Source organism: Eleginops maclovinus, chromosome 16 (genome assembly GCF_036324505.1).
Source record: "Eleginops maclovinus isolate JMC-PN-2008 ecotype Puerto Natales chromosome 16, JC_Emac_rtc_rv5, whole genome shotgun sequence".
Taxonomy (NCBI): domain Eukaryota; kingdom Metazoa; phylum Chordata; class Actinopteri; order Perciformes; family Eleginopidae; genus Eleginops; species Eleginops maclovinus.
In genome coordinates, this window is record NC_086364.1 from 9,498,497 (window position 1) to 9,517,193 (window position 18,697).

An 18,697-nucleotide genomic window follows, 5' to 3' on the forward strand; every position below is an offset into this window, starting at 1 on the left:
TCTTTGTGACAATTTCCGTCTCTTTTAATATTTGGGCAGGATGCATTATGAGAGGGCAAGGCATAAAAATGAAGGTCAGCACGCATAGGGAGAAAAATCTGATTCTGCTAAAGTGGTAACTATGCCTGAACAGCCATCCTGACGACTTCTCCTTGATGGAAACATTCAATAAGTAGAACCTACATCATACATACATGTCATCGTGAACCCCTTCTCAACTCACATTTTAAAAAATCCAACTCAAATATTAACATTTATTACAATTGCACTGGCTCCAACACTTCCCCTAGACAAAGGCTACACTCTGGACATTTAGTAACAATAAACTCTGAATAAAAACACAAACACCATCAGATCAAAACTGAGGACTGGAAGAAGGCTCAAACTCAACTTGGAGACACTGAACTCAAGACTTCAAACACAAAGCAGGCGCAATCCAAACCACACCAAAACAGAAATGCGAAAAGAAGAGAGAGAAAAAAAAGGTGGAGATCCAGAAGAAACCAGAAAGAAAAGCAGTAAAAGACACATTTATAAAAAGAAACTTGGAAGAAAATGAGACAGAATAAAGCAGGTGCAAGTGCAGGAGAAGATAACCCATAAGAAAAGGCTTCAATACTTCATAGGGCGTAGGTCCGAAGTCCATTATCACCCACCGATGAGACAAAAATCATTCCATCATATCTGTCAGTAGGCCAGAATTGTGCGCTCAAAATTCAGTTCACTTCCCCTTTCAGTGACTCCCCCGCTCTGATCTGGTTTATACATCGGGCAAAGTCACAGGTGGCAGGGTGTCATAAGTCCTCAAGGGAGTCGAAAAGTCACCGGCGCATCCTCTCACCGCTGGTTGACCAGATCCTCGTCATCAGAAACTTCCCCGATGCAAAAAGAAGAGCAACCAAATGAAATCAAATTAACGGAAAATAAACATACTTTGACTGATTTCAGTTGGCTTTTTCTTTCCATTCTTCTTGTCTGACAACATGAATGTAATGTCAGACTTTTTTTTACGCCAGTCAAAAGAGTGTCTTTATAACTTTTCAGTTGTTGACAAGCGATTCAGAGTCCAGTCACAGTCAGTTCTTCTAGACTAGACGGGATGTACCCAAAAAGTGAATGTAAGGAGCATTTATGGGTACAAGTTGGGAACCGGCCTACTTTACATATTTCAAGGGTGCTGAATCCAAAAAAACCGGTACCCGAGCGAAATTTTGAGTTTTTGACCTTCTAATTTGCATATCAAAATGGCCGCCAAACTCCCTATCTTGCTCAGTCGTTGGACCATTTTCCCCAAGTTTTTTTGTAAGTAGGCAATCAAAGATGATGAATTAAGTGTCTAGATCTATAGTCTGGGGTCAGAGCAAGGATATAGTGGAGGCTCAGTGCCTTTTTTATGTATATATATATGCAAAATACCAACTTTTAAGGTGAAATTAAGCATTATTTGTGTCATTTTTTAAGGCCGACATAAATATTCAGTCAATATCACTCTTAAATGTTCCCAGTGTATATATGATATGTGATGTATTCCATATTACATAATAACTAAGAAAAACACCATTGCAAGTTGTCTGAGAATTCATTTTTTTATGCAAACAAAGCATAATGCTCTTAATTCAAACATCGAAAAACCCAAGTGAATAGGGAAAAAAAAACATGAAACTTCCCTTGAACAGTTCTACAGATCACATCTTGTTTCTGTATATTTTCTTTCATGTTTCTAGCTGAATTGCTTTGCTTTCATCTGTCTTCTGTAAGTTCCATAGGTCACTTGTTTTGGTAAATTGTTTTTATACCTTTCTAGTTTGCTTGTGTGCCATTTGTCTTTGGAATTTCATTTTGATTAGTATTTCTTTCTGCAGTCCTTTTCCAAGTTCTTTGGTTACCCATTGCCTTGGTATGCTTGAGGACTACAACTCCACATTTAAACAAGGACATTGGTCATCACTCTGACATGTACACATTGCAGTGCATAACATCCCCGATTTTCGGCATTTGCACTGGCGTGTTGTGCATTGTTTTTTACAGGCACACCTGATCATTTCCAGGCAACTTTCAGGTATTGGGTTCTGTGACATAAGAATGGGCTGTAGTCCTGAATCACCATCTTTCCATCCCATGTCCAAGGGTGAAGGAAGCTCAGGTGTGGCATAGTGAGCATTTCTCCAAACCATTGCCTGGTAGTGTACTCTCAGCAGATGGAAGTGGAGCGCATCGCTTGTAGGCGGCATTGCTTCTGGTTTACCTGTCCTGGAGAAAAGTATATGCCTTGCTGCATCAACAGAGTCTGTTTTATGCACATCATATATTCTGCAGACAAAAGCCTCTGAAGATCTTTGAGTGTCCTCCGTGAGATCACCAATTCCGAGGTTGCTGAGCAATTGATGGTGCATTTTCCAGACTTTCCATGATGTACTTTTGGTGTGACTTGCAATGTATGATGTGGTATCACAACCAGTTAGTGCATGAAATGCTACAAGGCTTGGTGCTGAATCCTTTGGCAGTTTGTTAAAAACAGCATCAATTGGTATATATTGTGGCTTCCTTGTGGTACCAGACAACAGCCAGAGTTTTTTACATGCTACGTGTGGGAAATGGGAAACGAGAATCACAAGTACATCAGTGTCTCTAGATGACACGACTACTGTGTCTGACTGGCAGTGCACTGCATGTAATACCAATCGGGTATCTGCCTCTTCGTGTGTGGCTCTCAGATGAGTCAGGTTGGTTGTTGCTTTTGATGACCTAACCTCCGTCTCTTCGTCTCTGAACCCACCAGCAACTACTATCTCTTTATCATCCGGTGCCTGAGCACATAGTTCTTCAGAGAGTAGATTGGCAAGATCAGCTTTGTTGTCAGGGAGGGACAGGAAATTGGTCCAGTTTTTTGGAAGAGGCACATCACGACCCTCAACAAGTCGTCTGATTGGTTGAGCTGCTTTTGTGCGTCGTGTCCTGGTAGCACCCTTGATGGTCTCTTCTCTGTATCTGTCAAACACAACGTCTATCCTTTTATAGTAACATCCTGCTTTCAACACTGCTCTGACAAATGTGTCGGCCAGATCCCCAAATGTTACTGCTTTGTCTGGCTTTCCAAGGGCAACCACAAGTGCCTGTCCATCTATGATGAGACAAGATGACATGTCGGGAAGTTCAATAGCCTCAGGACAGACTATGTCTTCAGTTAACTTATTTACTAATACAGACTTGTTTCCAGTGCGAAGTGTCCCATTCATTTCAGCAAGGGATATGGGAACTGGCAGAAGCTCGTGTTTTAGGACAGCTGGTAAGTCAACTGGACGACCTGCCTCATAGGCCGTAACAAGGCGTTTGAGAATGTTTCGGTCAGCCTTTATGACAGTTCTGTTGTCTTTGATTTTAGGATTTTTGGCCACTTCATACAGAGATGCAAATGTTTTAGCTTTGCTCTTATGTAGGGTTGCATGGATTGGGACCTCTGGTTTATCTTTGTCCTCAGGAACAATCATCCTTTTCTCAATGAATGAATTCACTTTTTCTTGTCCTAGGTCTTTGGCAGAAAGTAATGAGCTTTGGATAGCCTCTGTGGCAACGTCTTTCGTGGCGAGATTTTGCAATGAGCCTGAGGAGACTGAATCAAACACCTTGAACCCTTTGAAGACTAAAACCAATGCCATTTCGTCTCTGTTGTCTCTCTTTTCACGGGATTTGGTAGCTTCATTGTGGACGTAGGTTTTCTCAGGTGTGTTGCTGAACATCAAATGTGTCTCTTCTGCTACATGGGACCTCATGTTGTAGGAGAGTGTCCATCTGGAAAGGGCTGAAGGTGTCTTAGTAATGCCAATGATCCCCCCTCCTTTTTTCCCTGTTCCGTTGATCCACTCCATTGCTTGGTCTGGATCGACCTGGTTGAATCGTTGATCGGACCGCTTCACAACAAAGTTGCCTCTTTGGAACTCAGATAGTACAGGTTCTGGGAGTTGGTGCATCTCAGCAATATACACTGGCCCCCATCTTGCATAGTTCAGGTGGTCATATCGCATGAAGTACGGCAACATCCAGCTGAAGGAGTGAAGATGAAGCTCCCAGAGTCCATCACGCTGAGCTCGTGTAAACTGCAACAGTGTTGAGACCATATCCATGTAGTTCCACCAGAAGACAAAGTTGACATCTTCAGATTTACTTGCGATGAAATCTTTGAGGAGACTGTCAAACTGTTCCTGCTTCAGATATGTTATCAACTGAGGAATCATTTCAGGATTTTCATCAGCAGCCATAGGGCTGGGACGATATGCTTTTCTCCCGATTCGATTCTTCTACGATTTTTTTGGATGGCGATTCGATTTAAATTACGATTCTACGATATTGCCGATTCTCTCGATTTTTAGTCTGCATTTTTAACATTTATCTGCACACAAATACTGTAGGAGCCAAATTAACATACTCCATTATAAAGTGAACTTAAACCCTTTTCAAAACCTGTACTCTCTGTATGTAAAAAAGGCGAACAAATGCACATTGCACAATAAAGAAGAAAAAGATCTATTTAAAAATCGTCAAAAAAGATATCGTGATGTATATGTGAATCGATTTTTTCTCCCACCCCTAATGTTACATGAATGTTTCATAACTGGTATGGCCCTTTGAGGATATACCACCTCTGTTGACACATGTATTTTTGATAATTCCTCCCCCCAAATCTAGCCCTGTCACAGCAGTCACTCCCCAGCATCCATTGCCCTATGATAGCTTGTTAGCTAGCTAGCTAGCTAGAAAGTAGGGGGATTTATGCTGCCACAGGGCTATGTTTGGGTTGGAATTATAAGAAATAAACTTGTATCAACAGAGGTGGTCATCTTTAGGGCACAACTGGAAGAAAAAAAAACTAGCTAGCTGTTTTTTTCCCCTCCAAAACTGTTAGCTAACTGTTAGCTAGTTTTCTCCCAGTTGCTAGCCATCTCAATATCATTGAAATACACAATTTTGACCCACTATGGTTGAAAAAGTATCATTTTGGATAAATAGGGTTAACAAGCTCAATCAATAACTAAGGAATATTGACATTTTTTGTCTAAAAAAATCAAAAAGCAGGAAACTTACCAAAGCGTGTGAAACTGTTACGATCCTCTTTGCTGTTAATTCACCTCAGGCAAAGGGTCCGCAGCGATGGGACTGACCATGCTATGTACTGATCTAAATATTCAACTTGGTACGTTTCATGGTGGTCTCTTTTTGAATATTTTTCCCTATTCACCTGGGTTTTTCCCGTCTTAGAATTTAGAGAACAAATGCTTAATTTGCAAAAAAAAAAAAAAAAAAAAACATGAAATCTCAGACAACTTGCAATGGATTTTTTTCTTTGTTATCATATAATATGGTGTACATCATATGTCATATCAACAGGGAAAATTTCAGAGTAACTTTTATTTAATATTTATGTCGGCCTTAAAAAATGACACAAATAATGCTTAATTTCACCTTAAAAGTTGGTATTTTGCATATATATATACATAAAAAAGGCACTGAGCCTCCACTATATCCTTGTTTGACCCTTGACTATCGATCTAGAAACTTAATTTCCTCATCTTGATTGCCTACTTACAAAAAAAACTAGGAGGAAATGGTCCAATAACTGTGCAAGATGGGCAATTTGGCGGCCATTTTAATATGCAAATTAGAAGGTCAAAACCTCAAAATTTCACCCGGGTACCGGTTTTTTTGGACTCAGCACCCTTGAAATATGTAAGGTAGGCCGGTTCCCGACTTGTACCCATAAATGCTCCTTACTTCTTATAAAAGGCCTTTTTTCTGAAATCCGTCTAGACTATTCTGTCAAACTCCAGATTAAGTGTCGGCTCATTCTGATGGTCTATTAAGCGCCAGCACATATTTCAAACACACTTTAACAAGCATGTGCGAGCTTCGCCATAGTTCCCTCGGAGCGACGCACTGACAGAAACCTCTGCCCTGATCTCATATCATCATCTGTCGTTTAGCTGGCTTTGACTCTCGGACTCCGCAGTCCACATATATTTACAATTAGATTTTAAAAAACTAGAGGTGTTACATGCATCATTTGGCATCTTTTCGAGTCCCAACTTGTGAGTCTTAATTGGGGTCCATTTTTAGAAAAATATCAAACTTTGTCTTTTTTTTTTTCCTCTTCAGTATATTGAAGCATCTGATTGTAACAGAGAGACAGAGAGAGGTGAGGGCACAGGTGTAGCAAGCTCAGTGTGTGCATGGAGATTTGTGTGTGTTGTTAGTAAAATGACAGTCTTAGATTAGACTTAGATTCTCAGATGGTCATCTTTTTAAAGTGTCTCATCATTGCTTTACTGTAAGTGCAAATAGCTGCAAGTTTTTTTTCTTTTAAATCACAAAAATAGGCTTTCTGCTGCTTTCTATGTGTGTGCATGTGTGTGTGTGTTGGAGGTGTCGGCAGTTTACTCGCTGCATCGCTACTCTTTTCAACATGAACTGCAGAACAAAGCTAACACAGGATCTACTCAAGTGCAGTTCCCGTCTAGAGGTAGCTGTTAACACCGAGGGAAGTATTTGTGAGAGGTTAAGAGGGCTTTTTCAATATTCAGTTTAGAGGCTATGACTGTAATCTGTCTCAAAGTGCTAAATAAGTAAATAGTATCACTCCTCTCAAATACAGAAGAATGGTTTCTGATGTGAAGGTTAATATTTACTTTTTATGATTGAGAGGTAAATCCCTTAAACCGTAGGGACCACTTTTTATTTGTATATAACCCTCTTTGTACTAGTTGTTTGTTCACTGATCACAGACCAGGAATGTTCTGACATTCTTCGAAGCGTAAATCCGTGTGTTTAGATATGTGTGTGTGCACATCCGAAAGTCTGCTGTGCATCAACTGTATTGTTGTGGAGGAGAGATTGGGGAATGTTTCTGGGGAAAGTTACCCAAGATCGTGTAGGATGTTTTGGCTCTCTCCCTCTCTCTGCAGCTCAAAAGGGTGGGGAGGGGCAGGGAGGCACACCAGCACGTACTCTTATGTCGGGGCGCCAGGAGGAGGACAGCAGGTCAGGGGTCAAGTGACGAGCTGCGGGAAGCGTGTATGAGGAAGAGGAAAGGGGGGTTGGTTGTCTTTACATCATAGCAGGATGCAACAGCGGCAAAACCTCTGACGGCTGCCCCCGACAGAGGGGGGCGGAGTGACGGGAGCAAAGTACGCATGCACTTTGATGTTAGGCAGATGGGTCTGTAGAAAGAAAAGAGGAACAATGTCTTAATAGATTTTACAAATACTTCAAATAATTGCAAACATTTCACTCACTTGATTCATCACTATGTAGGTGGAGAGTCGACTCCAAGTTTAATCTTTGACATCTTAAACTCTGTTGCTTCCCTTACCAGACTGATTTGAAACATATATATCTTCATTAAAATACATCTTTGTTTTGAAGCTGAAATGATAGGCCTTCTTGAAATGTATGTGTCAATTTAAATCACACGGACTACTCAGAAAGTCAGATATACTCCTCTAAATATTTGTATTTTCAACTCACTTGCATAACACATTTTGAATACATTCTGTGTTGGACCATGGAGTTAACACTGGTTATGAGGTTGAGAGATATCATAGGTGATGAGCTGTGTTGGTAAACGACTTCTGTACTTTAAATAATAACCTTCCAGAGTCCAAAACTAGCCTGGATAGTTGAGCCTGAACTCACAACCAATGGGCAGCTAGAGATACAACATCATTAGCATAAAGGCAATTATGACAAATATACATACCCTGATAAAGGAAATCAATCTCGCACCAAATCTTTCACAAATTGGGCACTTGGGTATGAATCAGTGCTTACTCACTGAGGATAGCCCACACAACTCACCCTTAGTCTCTTGATGCCTGCGCGGGTGATCTGCTGGCAGTCGTAGAGCTCAATGCGATCCAGACTATGGCAGTTCTTCAGGTGCTCCAGCGAGGCATCTGTGATGAGGGGGCAGTTGTCCAGCTCGATCACCTCCAAACGGTCGTGAGCGCAGGGTCCGCTGCCCAGGTGTCTGATGCCGTCATCCGTGATCAGCTCACAGTGAGACAGGCTCTACAGGAGGACCAACAGAGGAGCTCCATTACTCAGCTGTCTGCCAGAACAAGCCGTGCTGTGGTTTTGGTAAATGCTACACGAGTGGCAGCTGTACACTCACCAGGACTTGCAAACGAGGACAATGGATGGACAGCTGGATGAGCGTTCCATCTGTGATCTGAGGCAACATTAAATACAAATGTCACAACTGCAGTCTTTGTGCAACAACGGCAGGAAATGTATTTATGTTGCTGGGATTGTTTACTTACCTGCACACATTCTTCTAAATCCATTTTCTCAAGCTCATGACAATTCTGCAGCAGAGAAAGTGACAAGCAAAGGGAAATGTCTGATATAGCATTGTGAATCTTGAAATATTTGGTTTTCAAGATTTATTGGGAATAAAAGCAAATGAGACATCAATGTCAAATGTGTGTGCATCAAGTCTTTGTGTTTACATGTCAACAAAACGCCGCACTCACCCTCGCTAACGTAGTGAAGCCCACATCTGTAAGCTGAGAGCAGCGAGCCACTTCTAGTATTCTGAAATGAAAAACAGAGGAGCAGAGAGTTATACAATGGCTCCACTTCAGTCTGTGACTGTTTGATAATCTATCTGGATCAACAGTAGTAAAGATTGAGCTTTTCTGCAGAAAGGCTTCTTTTTTGTATTCTTAGCCATCAGATTCTTATTCTCCATCCTTAAAACTTACGTCAGGATTATTAAAAGGAGGTAATGTTTTCCTTTTGATTTGTTTGCCTGAAAAAAAACACTGGCCAGATTTTCTACAAACTTGGTTGAACAGTGCAGCATGGGCCACAAAGAAAAACACATCATTTTGCAACAGATTCAAACCAGACACACACATTATTTTTCACTTATTTAAACAGCGTTCACAGAGGTCTTTGTGCAATGAGTAAATATGATTTCTTATAAAAAATATCTCACAATGACAAAAGAAATCCTTCCCTGAAAGCTATTTATTCTTAGGTTAAGTCTTCAAAAATGAAAGTGAATAACGAAATGAAGTGCTTTTTTTCCACCATTGCAGACAAGTCAAAGAAAGCAATTAGTTTTCAAGGATCTAGGGTTTCAATCAGAGAACTTTAATTATATATATATAAAAGAAAAGAAACCATTCACGGGTATCTAGGAAGTGGTGCGTGCTTCGGTATGAGGAAGTGTGTGTATGCATTAGAATTGACCTGAGGCGAGGGCAGTTCTGTCCCAGGGCGTGCAGAATGGCGTCTGTGATGTTGGCGCAACCCGACACACAGAGAGACTGAAGGCGGTGACAACCCCTGCAGATTGTGATGAGGCCCTCATCTGTGATCTGCTACTCACAGAGAAAGAAGATTTGCGTGACATTTAAATCCATCTACTGGGAGATGAAAAACTGTTTCCTGTGTTCACCAATAGCTATGTGTAATACAACATATATATTCATGTATACCACCTCGACACTCAGCAAATGAGAGCAATTTCTTTATCCTTGTATTTTTTTGTTTCAAGCTTAGCTCAAGAAAACTCTTGGGAGTTCAGGCTGAGGATAGATAGGTGAGAAAAAGCTGGGTAAGGGAAGAGAAGGAACAACTGGGACAAGAGGAGAGGATGAGATCCTGAGGTGTGAGATGAGGAGAAGATGGAGAGATGTAGAAGGGTGATGTGAAGAGGTGCTGAATGAGGGGGATTTTGAAGATGGGTACAGCCAGAAAAAAATATATGCGCATTGTATGCATTATAGGCTAACAATGAAGTCTACAATGTGATTCGAGTTGAAAGGCACATTGTGCACTTGTTTTTTTAATAAATCAAACCGACGAGCATTCAATCTGAAAAATACCATTGAAATTGCAAAGAGAAAGAGGTTTAACTTACTGAACATGTCTGCAGGTTGAGTGTGACCAGCTCCGGACAGTGAGCCCCGATATGCTTCAGGGCCTCGTCCTCTAACTGGGCAGGAGATAGGCAGAGGAAAGAAAGAGGTCGAACATGTATTACAATATTTAGTACTTTTATTATTTCTTAAACTGATCCTCATCAAATTGGCCTAGCATCGATTTCGTTTACAGCAAAGCCATGATTCCACATTCATAAAGGGCTAAAACGAAAAACCATATATGATAAAAATCAAAGTAGGAGCTCTAAAGTTAAGAAAATTGATTAATTGACTAGTTAATAGCAGATATACAGTAATAAAAACAGTAAGATGCCGGAAAAGTCAAATAACACATTTTATTGATAAACCAGTCTGCAAAAGATTTAAGGAAATACAACGGCAATGACATGTAAAAACGATCTAACAGAAATATATAAGGATTATCACACCTAACCCCTCTACTGTCACAGATATAGAGCTGTTATACAAACACATCTTGATTTAACACAATATAATTTAACAAACTTTAAATTACCATTATGTTGAATCAACAGCTCTGGCAACTCAGTAATGTTGTGATTTGTTTTGTTCTTTAAATTCATTATTTGTGGCGACCTTAAATAGATACGTGGTTGTATTTTCACACTGCAGTGTTGACTGTTAATAGAACCGGATGGTGCTATATGAAGGCGTTCACATTTGCTGTAAACAGTGTCTGGCATTGCTTTCCTCAGAAATATTCTCTATTGCACAGGAAATAAATGTTTGCAGTAGAGCAACTGTGTTGTCTTGGATCCAAATAAGAGGAACTTGGCCGTTGGTGTAATAAGTGATGGCAGCTATGAAGTAATGTACAAAAACAGTTCAACCTAGTGCAGTGCTTAACAGTGGTCCAACATCCCATATTGGCTCAAGTTACTCATGATGTATTTGACATCTACACCCCTTATATTTTATATAAAATGTTTAAATTCAAAGCTCAATCAAAAACTAACCTAAATCAAGGCTGCCTAAAAAGTACATTTAGAAAAAAAAAATCTACACAATTTTAAAACATTTAAAAACAATATTAAAATGATATATTTTGATTTATTTAATGAGATCTGGACATTTATTACATTTGTAGAATACCATTATAGGCCAGGACTTCTCTGCAGCACCAACATACATTCAGATATTTTGACTTCACCAAATATTGCGCTTTCTGTGATTCAGATAATGGGATTTCGATAACATTTGGATTAAGTGCGCAGCGCCACTCTCCAACAAATTGTGCTGTAAGCCGTACCCTCACAGCCCTACTTACCCCCCCACCCTAGCATACCTGTGTGCATCCCTTGAGGAAAAGGCCTTTGAGCCCAGGACAGCAGCGCACCAGGGCCTGGATGCCATCCTTGGTAACCTGATCACACCAGGAGATGTTGAGCTGCTCCAGCAGGGGACAACCCTCACTGACAAGAGGAAATAAGGAAAGGTCAGAAAAGTAGTAAGAAACCAACTAGAGTAAGATTGCAAAACACAAACAAAGCTATGAGAGAGGGAGAGAATATACAGTACAGAATGTACAAAGAAAGTACACAATGTGATAGAAAGCTTACAAACCAAATACACTATGATTTAATAGTGTATTTGTATTTCTTTAAATCTGATTTGTTACTGTTGTGGGTTAAACAGGAAATAAACCAGGGAGGTATGCTTGTATCTGACTGTTGGATAAGGATGCTTAAGATGTTGTAAATGCAGTGGAAGTGTACAACACAATGTTAAACATACCTGAGAGCTTTGAGTGACAGGTTGGTGATTGAGGTACAGGAGGCGAGGTCCAGGTGCTTTAGCTTTGGACAGAACTTACTGAGGCTATTACACGTGCTGCAGAGGAGAAGGACAATGAGCCTCTTCAAGGAGAAGTAATAATAATAACACCGTTTATTATAGCAAATTTCAAAACCAGCTTAACAAAGTGCTTTACGATGAACATATAAACACAACAACAAGATTCATAATAGTTCTCAAATAACTAGGCAAGCACAAGTAGAAAAAAAAAAAAAATCTAAAATAAGGAATAAATACACATTAGAAGATCTGTAGTAGAAATCATCAGGCAGCCTTTCAAAAGACACATAAGCATACCTGTCAGTAATTTTGGTACAGCCGTTCAGACTAAGCAGCTCGATGTTCCTGCAGTTCTGCGAAAAAGTCCTAAAGAGAAAAACATTGTTTATGTGATGTGAGTTACAAAGAACTCGCTGGTGTCGCTGTCCCCAGAGTCTGAACTAGAACTACGATTTCTGACAGTCCTTGCCAAACTCACCTCAGGGCGCTGTCACCCACACCCAGACAACCCCGCAGGCTCAGCTTCCTGAGGAACCCCCCACATCGCTTCGAGATGTTCTCGACCACCCGGCCCTGCAACAAAAAACGATCCACTCAGCCGGCTATATCTGCTTCTAAACCTCAATTTAGAGTAAAGACATATAAAAAACATTCCCTTCAAAAACGATTATTCTTATATCAACTACTCAGTGTTACCTTGAACTCTTAAAGAGAACTTGTTTTTCCCCCCGCATGACTCCACGTTGAATAAAGAATCCAAACACGTCTTGAATCGAGGTTAATGGGGGCCACGTTTAATAACAGCAAAACTAATATCAACAAATCCATTTACAAATAAGGATATCCAAGTCTCATTTATCTCCATATTTAAAACATTTCAGCAGAAACAGTGTCAAGCTTGCAATGACGTGCTACATGTATGGTAGTGGGAAGTGTTTCAAACACTCCGTGTGTTTAGAAAGTAGTGAGAATATGACTAAGTAAGTATGACTTGGTTTATAGTGCCCTAGTTTGTGGGGGTGTTTGTGAAAGGATGTTTTGCTATAGATTTGTAAAACGCGGTCCCTATTTACTTCAATTTATGAAAACATTTCTTTGATTTAAAATTCTTTGTCCTCTGTTAGCAAGAAAAATGTTTTCTTTGCAAATCAAGGTAGCACAGGGTGAGTCATTGGTATACAAATGATCATGTTGGGGTTAAGCGTAAACGGAAGAGTGAATAGCAAAGACTGAAGTTAAAAGGTAAGAGTAAAGTACTAGGAGATCACATTTACTCACCTCAATGTCCCTCTGAAAGTCGAAGAGGTCGATCCGTTGCCAGTTGCTGCCATCCAAGGCCAGAACGTTCCAGGACTGAGAGCAGGGGGGAAGAAACAGACATTTAGGGTCAAGTTTGTTCTGGAACATACTACATAAACACACAGACAAACACGCACAGTCACGCACACATGCATACACACACCTTGTGAAAACAGACTCACCCGTGAGACCTGGGCACAGCGACAGAGTGTCACCACATCCAGAAAGGAGAAGATTCTGGAAGACAGACAGGGAAGGTTTAGAGACCCTGATCCCAGCTACCAGAAGCTTCCTTTTTACACTAAACTGCCCAACTCAACCCTGCTTCTGCTGACCCTCACAACACACGGGTGTCAGTAAATCAGCTAATATTGTCTTTGACTAAAGGCAGGAGAAAAATGTGTAGCCATTTTGCAAGAAAAGGGTGTGTTTATTCAAAGAGGGCGGCCTGGAGAGGAAGACAAGCTTCTAAGCAACAGAGCTGGAAACTTACTATAAGATTCACTCAATGCAGCAAAACCTGTGTTAATGTTGAAGCAAGGATGCAGTGAGTCCAAGCACAGCCTACCAGTCTCACAAATCAGGGTGCTGATTCTGGCCCACAGCACAGGCAGCTGGGCTGACAAGGACGAGGCTGGAGTTACGGCCTTCATTTTCTGTGTGCCCAGGGGCTCTTGGATTTTATTTTATGTTCAGCCTGAACTTGATTTCAACACTTTATAGCCTCATGCATCTGTTTTTAATTAGAATTTTAGCATAGTAAGGTGGAGAATGAGGGGAAACGTGCATCTCAGTGGTTAGTTTAGTGGAAATATTTGCTAAGGGGCATGTAAACACAACAGTATATGATTGTGGAATGCACAACATGTGTGTTCGTTTGGAGGTTGTCGAGAAAGAGTGTGTTGCAATGAAGGCAGGGAGGGGCGTATACAACATGGCCATTTTCACTTGTTAAAAACCCTAAAGAGATTCTGATTGAAGTGTTTTGAAATGTCACTCACCGTAGCAACAGCTCCTTGGGCAGCTTCTTATTGATGACCGCCTCATCACTATTTGTGAACATCTGAAAGGTTGCAGAGGATAATATTAGTCCTGGTAGCCAGGGCCCCCTCTATCCAATCGGCTCACACAAGGATGGCCCCAGCATTAAAACAAAGAGACATTTTCTAGAAGCAAAATCAGTGCAAAATGCATATTCTCCCAATGATTCCTGTATTGTTTACACTGCTGAATTTACATCAGTAATCTTTGTGAGTCTAAGAGAAATTTATCCAAGTCCTGCAAACAGAATGCATTTCAACATAAATCATTGTGTGTTGTTTGGCCAAATACAAGCCTTTGACCCACAGAAAAAGCCTAAGTACACATTGACGCTATCAATTAGCATGTATTAGGCCCAAATATTTAAATAGACACACAGTTATTAATGACTCCAAGGTTTTCCATCATTTTTAAGGAATAATTAACAGCTGGATTTGCTAAATGAAGGATGTCATCGCAAGAAGGCAAATAAAGCAACATCTGGCCAATTGTATTTTCTTCCATAGATTCTATGGAAGATAAATCTAAACAGGGGACAGAGTAATTGAGGGGCGGGGGCTTAAGTGTGTAAATAAAACGTGCACATGATATTTACAAGAGGCAAACATCTGTGACAACATCAACAAGGAATTGGCATGTACTTATTTGCGCAATTCCTTACAGGTACAAATACGAAGCATCCATGATCCCAAAATAAATGTGATGTTTGATTTTTTGTGTTTGAGTAAATACAGGAACTCATGGGTAATTACATCATTTACGCTGTGGATTTTGATTATAGGTGTCTCTCCAAAACCTTTCACAACAGTTTCAGATTTTGAGGGACTTGCAAAAACCTATTTATCAGCCCATAAAAATAAACCAACAGGTTGAACGTTTTAGAAATCCATCCTTCTCTGGGTCATAGCCTTTCAATGTCTCTCTGATAAACACACAAACTCCATTCAACCACAGCTGTCTCTACAGGGTGTGCCTGCCAGCTCATACGTTTGAAATTGTGACAGGGTAAGAAAGGACAGACATTTCACATTTGGATTTAGGGCAAATGGACTGACAGCTCGTCCTCCACAGCGCTACTTTGTGGACAAATAATCCAGGGCCATTTCCAAAGAAGCAGATGCACATGGTCGACAGGCATACACTGTCCCCTTTTGTAATCTAACAAAAAATGAACCTGATGCTGCATGAATGAAGAGCATTATGTTTTCTCCACTGGTCAGCTATAGCCAGTAAAGCAAGCCTGGCAGGAGGTACAAAAACCTGGGTGAACTGTAACCTCCAGCTAGAGATCATTGTAAAGCAACAAAAAAGTGAAAATATTTTTGGGAGAAATCGTTTTTTTAACTTGTTTCTTGAGATTCTGACACTGTGTTTGATTAACAGTGTCAAACTAATGTAAAATAATTCCTTTTTATTGGGAAAACAGAATTCGGGGTCATTAATGCCTGTCAACTTTTCAGAGGGGTGTATTGTTTTGTTTAGGGCTGGTATTCATCAGATCAGTATCTGCTGCAGAGCCGTAAAGCCAGACAAAGTGCATGAGGAAGTTTCTGGAAATGTCTGTTAAAATAAAACTCTCCCCACAAACACTTTAGAAATTGCTTTTGTAACTATTTTATCTCAAGTCTCAGGCTTCAGGATTCTACAATTAGACTACTGGCTAACTCTGGACAAGTCAAATAAGAGAAAAAGATGTATTGTGCTTTGATAATACATCCTATTGGCTTCGTTTTTTAACATTTAAAAAACACATTTTTTTACAATTTCAAACATTTTACAATTTCAAACATGTACAGTACATGCGACTTCAACATTTTAAAAATGTGTTCCGTATCAGATCAATCATGCCATCATACATTTCATAGACTGCATGATTTTCTAAGACAAACTAATACCCAACTTGAAGTTTTACTGTCAAAGATGTATAACAGACACTCAACTTTACTCTAAGATACCCTCTATAGGATCAGAACCAACCAATTGAAAAGTAATTTATTCCTGATGGACTTTGTTGTTGTCTCCCCTGTTTTGTATTTTTTATTATTAAATCTTTATTGAAAAAGGACCATGCTTAAAAATACACAAATCTCAAAAAGAAAAGAGATGCTTCTAAACATACATTATGTTTATTGTTTACTTTTCTGTATCCCAAGTTGCACCAATGGAGACATTACAGTTTTCTAATATCTACATATACTGATTAGGTTTAATACAAGATGATACATATGCATATTACAAATATTATAAGGACTTTCAATGTATTGTTCTCCCTAAAGCAAAGTGAAGGGAGCTGAATTGTAAAACGTACATACTAAGAAGTATAATTTAAACCACATTTGCCGCTAAACCAATACTAGGAAACTAAAAAGAATGACTTGTGTTTCTACCATTTTAACGAAAAGTTATAGAACACGTACCTCCTGGTTAGGATCCCTAATAAATACAAAAAAGTGTTTATTTTAATCTGAAGTCCAGGTCGTGGTACTTCCGGTTTCCTACCCCAAATCCTCTTAACTTGACACAGCCGCGCTACTGCAGCTGTCGGGCCAGAAGGTAACTGCCTGGATCTTCTGAGTAGTCAGCTGTTGCACCGTTAAAAATAAATAAAACCACACACAAATCCCACGCTAGTCGGGGATTAAACAACACCAAGTGCACAGGCCACCCCGCCCAATGTCACCGGCCGCGAACAAAGCGTTTGTGTGCAAGTTTGATCAAAATATTCAGCTACGCTTCTTGCGGCACAAAGTTTACTCAATGGTAAATGCTACATAACACCGTAGCATAAGTCTGTAGCTTCAATATGGCCCTTGTGCTATCAGTACAGGTTATGGTGTGTTACATCGGGGCGGCTTGGGCCTATTTGTTGTTAGGGTCCGTGCTAACACGGGGTTCATGTAGCAGTCACTACCCGAGGCCCCCACAACCGCAGCAGCCATTCACAACAATCCGGCTCGATAGACAACCCAAGAAATAAAGTCGGTAAATAATCACACCCTGGCATATAAAAAGAACATAATAAAACAGCTTCTTCAAAAAGTGAAGCCCACACATTTCTTCTTAATAAATATGTTATTGTGTGCCAGAGCTGTTCTCGGCGTGCTCAGTGTCTTTGTTTTGACGGCGCAAAGGGAAACGAGTGAGGTCCTTTAAAGCCCTCTCATTTATCGATTAACGGCCGGGTATGCTAGCTGAAAAATAGCGTGTGGGTCCTGAACAACACAACATGCCATGCTTAGGCTATATGTGTTTTGAACAAAACAACAGCGTTTGACCTAATCCCAAGCATTGACTGCGGAAGCTGCATCAACAGCCTCACCATAAACGCAGTTTTACAATAAATACAGCGACAGCCTCAGTGTAGGCCCATATCCTAACTTGTTTAACAGCTACGTTGAATGCGTGTCAGTTACTGTCAAGTAATGTTGATGTTTAGCTCACCTCAAACCGACTCCGCGAAACACCGTTTACCTCCTTCCCCATTTCGGACACTGGTGGTTACCGACTCAATGGATTCGGTGCAGGCGAAGTAAAATGCAGACACGGGCCGTCTTCCGCCGATTCCCCTCCACGACTATCATGCTACCGTCCTCTCAGTGGGGTGCGATGTCGTTATTGTTTTTAGGCCTGTAAAACAAACGTCAAGACCTCTTATTTTGTATTAGAACAATAAGAGCTACAGGCAGCAGACAGCAAGCCAGTTCTCTTATCTGCTTGCTTGTTTCGCCCTCACCTCCTCCCCCTCCTCCCCCCTATACAGCTTCCCATCCATCCACACAAAAGCCCAAAAGGAATAGGACCTGGCAGCTTAAAATGGAGCAGGTCTTACGCCTACATCTCTTTAAATATAACACATATAAATAAATTGCACTGAGGCATGTAAAGGCATATTGCACACACACAAAAACGAGTGCCTTTGGCTACTTACTTGTTGACTGTTCCTTAAACCACAGCTCGCAGTGCGGGTCCAGTAGGATACAAGCTCATATGAGCAAAGATAAATATCAAAGTGGGGTGTCAACTTTTCGACATCCCACGTTGCACGAATGCCTGACTAGAGGCAACAGGTTTACAGAGCTATGTTAAATTAACTTAGTTTTATCCCAGATGGTTGGTAGATTGTACCATCCATGAAGGCCAATAGAGACACATTGAGATATTTGAGGATATAGTTTGTGATATCTTTCATACAGCCTACGTAAAATAATAAATATCGCTTTTAATGCCGTTTACACTTGAAGGCCCTGTCATATAAGTGCATGAACAAAGCGCTCATAATTATATTCACAACTACATGAGTGTGCTATATCGAGCACATACGCGATGTGTTTTTCCTCTTGATACACTAACCATATAAAGGATTTTAAGTATGTTATTAACTCTATTCTATTGCAGTCATTGTAACTTTGTTATTATTGCAGAAAACGCCACTTCCTTGTTTTTCACTGGCCACGCCCCAGTTTGACAGTGGAGCCAATCAGCATCCAGGATGGCCGCTTGTCATTCTGCGTAACCGAACCAAGGAACACGCTTGACAACAATGCTTTAAAACTGGAACCTACATTATTTTTTGTGGGACTGATTAAACATAACAAACGCTCTTA

General features: G+C 40.4%; 1 protein-coding gene across 1 annotated transcript; it reads right to left on the bottom strand.

The window, feature by feature from the left end:
- Window positions 1–5,384: 5,384 nt before the first annotated feature.
- Window positions 5,385–18,426, bottom strand: fbxl20 (F-box and leucine-rich repeat protein 20). The gene is made up of 16 exons (XM_063903562.1): window positions 18,022–18,426; window positions 17,535–17,720; window positions 14,054–14,115; window positions 13,235–13,289; window positions 13,032–13,106; window positions 12,232–12,326; window positions 12,051–12,119; window positions 11,694–11,789; window positions 11,245–11,371; window positions 9,920–9,994; window positions 9,247–9,377; window positions 8,523–8,583; window positions 8,310–8,354; window positions 8,162–8,218; window positions 7,846–8,058; window positions 5,385–7,208 (listed from the first exon to the last, which is right to left on the bottom strand). The coding sequence occupies exons 2-16, from the start codon at window positions 17,574–17,576 to the stop codon at window positions 7,101–7,103; spliced, it is 1,311 nt and encodes a 436-aa protein (XP_063759632.1). The 5' UTR covers window positions 17,577–17,720; window positions 18,022–18,426; the 3' UTR covers window positions 5,385–7,100.
- Window positions 18,427–18,697: the final 271 nt, after the last annotated feature.

Bases quoted from the DNA above. Each gene is read 5' to 3' on its own strand.
- fbxl20 (XM_063903562.1), bottom strand. From the start codon at position 17,576: ATGGGGAAGGAGGTAAACGGTGTTTCGCGGAGTCGGTTTGAG. The intron at 8,219-8,309 runs GTAAGTAAACAA...ATGTTGCCTCAG, and splicing joins ATTTAGAAGAATGTGTGCAG to ATCACAGATGGAACGCTCAT. The intron at 7,209-7,845 runs GTGAGTTGTGTG...TTCTTTCTACAG, and splicing joins CAGGCATCAAGAGACTAAGG to ACCCATCTGCCTAACATCAA.